Source organism: Artemia sp. Qi Xiang Cuo, chromosome 12 (assembly GCF_049724085.1).
Source record: "Artemia sp. Qi Xiang Cuo chromosome 12, ASM4972408v1, whole genome shotgun sequence".
Classification (NCBI taxonomy): Eukaryota; Metazoa; Arthropoda; class Branchiopoda; order Anostraca; family Artemiidae; genus Artemia; species Artemia sp. Qi Xiang Cuo.
In genome coordinates, this window is record NC_142805.1 from 71320520 (window position 1) to 71328398 (window position 7879).

At 36.5% G+C, this 7879-nt stretch overlaps 1 protein-coding gene across 1 annotated transcript; it reads left to right on the forward strand.

Annotated features, from left to right (window-relative positions):
* The first annotated feature begins 6574 nt into the window (after nt 1-6574).
* LOC148946466 (uncharacterized) lies at nt 6575-7531 on the forward strand. The gene has a single exon (XM_089097706.1). It carries the CDS (start codon nt 6575-6577, stop codon nt 7529-7531), a length of 957 nt encoding a protein of 318 aa, XP_088953832.1.
* The last annotated feature ends 348 nt before the right edge of the window (nt 7532-7879 follow it).

Genomic DNA, 7879 nt, shown 5'->3' on the forward strand with positions numbered 1-7879 from the left:
GCATTACAAAGAGACTTACTAGTTCCCCAGAAGCAATTGCGGTATTGATTTATGAAAGAGCATCATAAAAGGCATCAAGCCATAAATTTACTTTCATCCTAGCTAAACTATGATGTCAGCTACAAATTTACCTGGCACATTAGTAGTAGTAGTTAGCAGTCTACAGCATGGGCGCCCGCAGGGGCGCCATGGCCTCTCCCTGGAAATTTTGTACTATAAAGTAATTATAAGGAAGCCAAAGGAAAGAGAGCAGAATAGTAAAAAGCATGGAAAAAGTGTGCGTTGCCCCATTGTTGGCTGACTGCCAATAAATTTTGACACTTAATAAGGAAAATAAATTATAATTTATGACTCAGTGACCCTTTTCTAGTTTTCCAGAAACATTTTTATATATGATTTGGTTGGAGCAACAAAAAAATTAAATTCTTCATAGTAATGAATGGTAAGTAAATGACCAAACTTGTCAATAACTAAAGTATAGGAGCCTAACTATTGATAACATTAAACCAAAGAATCAGCTTTTTATGGTGATCCTAAATATATATTTGTTTATTAGTAATTAGTGGGGTTACTATTGCATAATAAAGTTCGTATAATCAGCTTAGAAAACAGCTTAATAAGGGACAATTTCGTTAAAAATATGCCTTTAACTTTTTGCTTGCATTTCAAAAGTACCCATGAACTATATGAAGCCATCATCATCAGAAATGTTTCCCCTGAACGGAAGTCTGGGAATTTTTGTATTTTCCCCCTGAACGGATACGTTTTCTGTGTTTCATTATCATTTTTTCAGGAGTGATTGTATATATCTAGTTGAGACTTAGAAAAAGATTAGATTTTTTACAGTTATGAAGTATAAAGGTGTCAAATATATTGGTTTTTGGTATTCACAATTAAATAAAAGATATTGAATAAAAAAAATTATTTTATTTTTTTATTCTCAGTTTTAATGTTTTACTTTGAACAAACTACTTTGATAATGCGTTACTTTTTATAAACACTGAGTAGTCTAAACGCATTAAACAATTTGGTGTTTGATAACCAGGTTCAAAACTGTCGATATTGTTAAAAAATATCCGTCCAATACTTCGTCATTGTTCAACAGAACTGAATGCTGGGAGTTTATACCTTAGTTTTTGTAAGTATGCTATTGTTTTGTAATTACTTACTTTTTTCATTTTTATATACTTTTACTTTGACACACTTTTTCCATTGCCTTTAGAAAAAAGTTTGTCTCTAAGTTGCATTAACTAAAAAAAAAAAAAAAGATTTTTCAACTGAAAGCAAGGAGCAGCATTTAAATTTAAAACGAACAGAAATTATTACGCATATGAGCGGGGTTGCCCCCTCCTCAACACCTTGATCTTCACGCTACAGTTTCTCGGCACTTTAACAAAGTTACGTATTGTTCTAAATAACCAACCCTTGTGTTACAGGAGTCGCTTTTAAAGAATTGAGGCAAAATTTAAACTTTAGCGTAAAGAGCGATGTGTTGAGGAGGGGGTAACCCCCTTCATATACGTAATAATTTCTCTTTACAAACAGTTAGTTAAAGCGAACTGTTTGATTACCCATCAAAATACAAACAGAGATCACTGAAATATTAATGGTTTTTTCTGTGTTACCAAAAGTATTGTATTCATAATTCTTTACAGCTCCATGAAATGTGACTAAACAAATAGAAAAGGTTTTTCAACTAAAGTAAGGAGCAAGTTTAAAACCTAAAACAAATGAAATTATTCTGTATATAAGGGGGACTACCCCCTTCTCAACGCCTTGCTCATTAAACAAAAGTTTTTTAGTGTCCTGAACAATCTTTTTTCTCCAATTGCAAATTTTCTTTGAAAATTTGGAAAAGAGCAAACGTCACAGTAAATAGTAAGGAGTTAAGGAGGACACAGCCCTCTTCAATATAAAGAATAATTTGTTCAAATAGGTTTCAAATCTGTTCCTTGCTTTCTGTTGAAAAGCTCTTTTTTCATTCAATTTCTGATTGTTTTCCAAATCCTACCCAGGCCCAACCAAGATATAATTTGAGGTACCGGTCCCTTAATTCCTTGGTTAGTTGCTTTTCAAATGTGTAAATCAATATTGTACGTTGAGTAATACCGTCCTACGTTTGAATTTGCAATTTCAATTTTGGACAAAAATTTGAATATACTTAAAAAATTGGTGATGAATAGTAATTTTGGTAAAAAGTCCTTGTTAATATTACTACTAAAGCATTTTGGTTGGATGAAAAGGTGTATTATTGTTTGTATTGCTGGAAATTCTTTGAGACTTTTGATTTTCTACATAACTGAGACCATCACAACCTCTACAATAGGATTTTCTTATCGATAAATACATTACATGCATTTGTGGAAATACATTGAAGTACTTCAGATAAATAGAAAAAGCAAAATATCACCATTTAAAATTATTGAAAACTAGGTTCCTAGCAGTATTTTCCACCCCAAAGAAATATTCTGGCGGGGCTGATGATGGCCTGCCTTGACTTTTCCACCTTTGTGCTTGTAGATATGGGAATGTAATATTTTAGCTGTATAGAGAAATAATTTGATTAATTCATACTCCCTCCTACCTATTTCAACATTTATATGAAGCCTCATGAAGAGTAAGCAGTTTGTCCATTAAAATGTATGGTACTTTTTTAGGAATCTACCCTATCCCCACCTAAACAATGACTTACCTTCCTCCACCCCTCGTTATAGCTGATACACAATTACAGATCACCAAACATAGCCTAATTTCATTACAAATAAAGCGAATCAACTTGGTTGAATCCAGCACTGCCACCATGTGGCATTATTGCTTTTGCAACTGAGAAGCCTAAAATATAGTTATTGATACTTTTAAATCAATTAGCTTATCAGAATTTAAATTGATTGCAAATCCTTTTTAGGGGATTTGCACATCCTCTTTGGTTAAAGTCGTAGTTTGGTGCCCTAAAATGGCAGAAAATTAGACTTTCCCCTAGCCCAACCTGTATGGTCACCTAAAAAAGAGCTTTAAATTTATTGGGAGGGAGCTTTAGCTCCCTCCCAATTATCTTGGATCTTCGGTTTAATACAATCACCCCTGAGAAAAAGCAAAACAAATAAACATGTATTGACGATACATGTTTATTTGTTTTGCACAAATTGCACAAATATACCCCCGACACCGACAGCTAGGTCGGAATTTTCTCCTAGAATTGCGTGTGCTAGAGAGTGGAATGCAATTCCGCAAGAGCTGAAGTCATATAGGTCTCTCGGCTCCTTTCAAAAGAATGTGAAAAAATATCTAATAGATTAAAAATTTATTTACTAGATTTATTTTATTATTATTATGTTTAGAATTTTTTGATATTATTATTATTTATTTTATTTTAGTTTGATACTTTAAGGGGTGTGAGCGGAGGAGAAGTTGTGTTAAATTTATTGTTATTTGATGGTGGTTCGGGGTGGAAATTGGAGAGGACAGGAGGCCACGCTGTATTTAGAGTGTGCAATTATTACGGGCCCAAACGTGCATCAATGCACAAGGAACTGAGTTAAGTGTATTTTTATATATTTTATATTTTTTTTTAATTAAAACCCATATTGAACTTGAACTTGATGTTTCTTCTGGAAAACAATGCGAAACACCCCATTTTGAATATTGCAGCTTGAAACCTCTACGGTAGGGTTCTCTGATATGATGTATCTAATAAAGGGATTTTCAATAATATCGTTTGCTTTTTAGGTGTGTTTCTCCTCTTTTTTTAAATCAGGCAAATTTTCTCAAATTTTTAGTTTTGTTGGGTGAGAATAAACTGAAATAATTTTATATATATAGAATCAGCATCAAAAGCCAATACTGTCGGTTTAGCAATTGTAATGAGAATTCCATTTTTAGTTTTGGTGAATATTGGCCTAAGCTACTTTTTAATTCCAGTTTTTTATCACAAATAGACGGCGCCCTTATTTTCTAGCAACCTTAGGGGAAACACTGAGGCACAATCGGATAATTTGGGCCCTAAACATGGATTATTTTTCTGGTGAATATTGGCCCAAGCTACTTTTTACTTCCAGTTTTTTAGCACAAGCTATTTGATAAGATTCTCCTGTGACGAAAATTTTTTTGAACCTGTTCATTTTATTCTGGTTCCATTCGTAGCAATAGAAGTTTCAGGAGGAACGCTGCCAACCCAACCGTACCTAGATGCATTTGGTTCTCTGGTAGCTAGCTAGATATCCAGAGGCACGTGGAGGTTGTTCTTCATGCGGAACGAAAAATCTAGATGCAGAGATATCAGCAAGGGTGGCAAGGGCGAGCGCCGTTTTCAGCCACCTATTGAGAACAATATTCCACAAACCCCTGATCAGTCGTCTCACGAAAGCTCGTATCTATTCTGCCTCGGTAGCAAGTGTTGTGTTGTACTCGTCAGAGACTTGACCTTTGACTCAGTCGCAAATGATGAAGGTAGATGCTGTCCAGACAAAACACCTCCGCAAAATCGAACACGTTAGGTGGCTCGACAGAGTACGGAACATGGATATCCTCCGGTCCTTTAAATTACCACCCTTGTCCGAACAGCTGGAGTCCGGCTCGATGCGTTGTTATGGTCATTTATTCGCCTACCAACTGAAACACCTGCCCGACTTATATTTGACTTGGATCCAACTGCAAACGCCTGGAAACGCCCCAGAGGTAGACCACGTATGACACGAGTGGATATCATCTGCGATCGACTCACAGCGTGGGGCATTGACCCCAGCAAAGCTCCTACCTTCACCCAAAACAGGGCACTCTGGAGACGACTAACGGCGCTGACGTCTGGTTCCCTCTGCGCTGGAGACGCTGCCGAGCAAGAGCTTTAAGTCAAGTAAGTAAATCAAGTCATTTTATTCAGTTGAATAGGCTAATAAAAAGAAAAAGGGTCAATTTGACAGCTGGATAGTAAGTTTAAATTTTGTTTTTCTTCTGCTATTATGTAATTTTTTTTAAATGTCTTTGTTTGAGTCTGATTTTCTTTTAATATTAAATAGGGGCCGGCGCCGTTTATGTTTCTGTTTTTTTTTTCTACCGTTTTATGTTCTGTTTTTATTTTTTGGGAAAAAGGAAAAAAAACAAAACAAGTAGCCGTTTTTTTAGTACCGTTCCTATTTCTGTTTCGTTCTTTTTCTCGCCGTTTTTGCCGTTTCGGTTTTTTTAAACCCAGTTTTATTAATTGTCCGTGTTTTTATTATGAAGATCACAATAGTACAATCTGTCGACTTTTATTTGATTATCAATAAATTTCATAAATAAAACAGTGCTGTATTTTCGTCTTACAAGGAAATGATTTGTAAATGAAGAAAACATTCGCCATAGTAAAAATTAATCTAAACAGTCTACTTGGATTTACACCCTTTGGTTAGTCTTGGTAAGTAGATGGTTACCTGGTTGGGTAAAGGTGCAGATTAGCTACCCCAGTAGCGTAGGGTGCAGAGGCCCTGCAAACAGAACCAGGATATACACTAAGAAGTTATTTGTTCACATCCAGCTTCTACTGAACCCTATCTATGCAAATTTACAGCCCAATTGACTGAATAATATACAGTAAGTAATAAGTTGTTTTTATCAGGGGTTGCTAAACTGCACCTTCACCCAGATTAGTTCCCCCTGTAGTGTAGGGCACAGAGGCTCTACCAACAGAACCAGGATGTACAGGGTGAGTTCCAACCTTTTAATTTTCATTACCCTAGTAAACCCTGTAGCACGAGCAGACGTGGAACTACATAATATCTTCTATACCCAAGTATCATATATAGGAGCTACTATACAAATATTGCTGATTTTGCCTCTGCTAGTGTTGCAGGGCTTACCCGACTATCGAAAGTTAAAGCGTTGCAACACAGCAGGAGCACGAGATTTTTATTTATCCTGTTTCTACCGGACAGTATATGTGCAACTTTACAGCCCAACTGACTGAATAATATACAGAAAGAAATAAGTTGTTTTATCACGGGGAACTAATCTGCACCTTTACCCCTGGTTTCTCACATCAACATAATTGAATTAGCTGATTGAAATTTATAATCAAGGGACTGTTAAACAAAGGAGTGGGCTGAACATGTTGATGATCTACCCTTCAGCATGAGGATATAAAGTTTCCAAATGACATGTTGATTTTAGGCATGTTCACTTGCAGCACCCAGGAAGGAAATGTGAATAGCCTCGATATTCTTTACCCTGCAAATGTCATATACTTTAGTAAATATTTGGAGCACCTTATTTCCAATGGTCTAATTAGTCAATCTATTATCTGCATTATAAAATCTTCTAGCTACATCAGAGAGTCCTGGGCCTACGCTTTACTATTTCCTGCTATTATTAATATTATACTTTTATTTCCCTTAATATACCATATGAGGAGTATTCACAAATACAGAAAAAAGATACTTGCTTATGGAATAAAATTATGCTCTATCCTACAGAGAAGTGTCTTTTCCTTGAATTGTTCTTCTTTCATACTCTAATTTGCAATCACAGGAGTAACTAGACCTGCACTGCTCCATGCACTTAGTAATGGTATGCTTTGCAGGTACCGATACACATGCTGTCATAAATGGCATCAAATATTTCATCAAGTTTTGACTCCGAACTTGGAGAGGGCTCTCCATTAAAGAAAGTCAAGTTCTGGGAGCAACATGGGACCAGGAATAAGGGAGCAGCTGTAATTACCTGCAATTACTGCAAAAAAGATGTGAATTCAACAAAGGGGTCTGCAAGATCGTTCAAAAATCACCTTATGGTTAAACACAAAATTGCTGAACAACCTAAACCAAGTACTGTTCCAAAGAAGTCACATTCTACAGCCTTGTCTCAGCTCAGCATGCCGAGCACATCATATGAAACTAACCCTACTCGATTTGAAGGCACTGGAAAGAAAAGGGATATAAGAAATTTTTTGAAGTCAGCAAAGCAGCAGCAACTGAAGCTGAACAATTTGTGTAGCAAAACGGTTTGCATTGACAAGCTTCCTATTTCAATATTTGAAAAACCAGGAGTAAAGGCTCTAATCTCTAAACTTACAGGAGGTCTTACTGGCCCCTCAGCTCGTACTCTTGCAAGACATCTAATTACAGCAAAGAAAAGGAAGGTCAAGCAGCTCAAAGCTGAACTCCAGAAAGTCCGGAAAGTGAATTTGACCCTAGACTGCTGGTCTTCAAGAACGGGGTCTGGCTGTCTAGGTATTACAGCTCATTATGTGATGAAAAGCACTGATGGCAAGCTCACTTTGGTGCATACAATCCTTGAGTTTAAGAGACTAAAAGTTGCTCACACTAGCGCCAACATTCTTCGTGCAATCCATAGTAGCCTCCAGAAGTTCAGAATTCTACGGAAGGTCTACTTTATAATTACTAATTCGGGAGCTAATATAGTAAAGGCTCTCAGAGACGGTGACATTATGCGAAGCTCATGCTTTGCACACAACCTGCATAATGTGGTGAATAATTCCCTTAAGATGTGGGAATGCAGAAACCAGGCAGATTTAGTGAGTGTTCCCCACCTAAATGATTGAGGATTCAGTTCAGAATCTGATGACAACGTTGATACTGCTGAACAAGATGACTTTCCTAACCTGATTGTAGGATATGATGACATTGAAGAAACTGGGTATACCGACTGCAGTAATGATGATGATAGTAGCTCAGAATTAAATGATCCAGACCTTGACAGCGATAGTTAGAGCTCAATACCTAGACAAAGAGGCGTCTCTAGTGAAGTATTGACGCTGGGACCAGCACTGGTAAAAATACGAAAGCTGGTTAGAATCCTGAAAGTATCTTCCAAATCCCACGATCTTTTTGAAGCTATCTGCAAGACATATAATCTTAGTCCATCCATCACAAAAGGCATGAATGTTCGA

Excerpts from the sequence above, each read along its gene's own strand:
- LOC148946466 (XM_089097706.1), top strand. The coding sequence starts at position 6,575 with ATGGCATCAAATATTTCATCAAGTTTTGACTCCGAACTTGGAGAGGGC.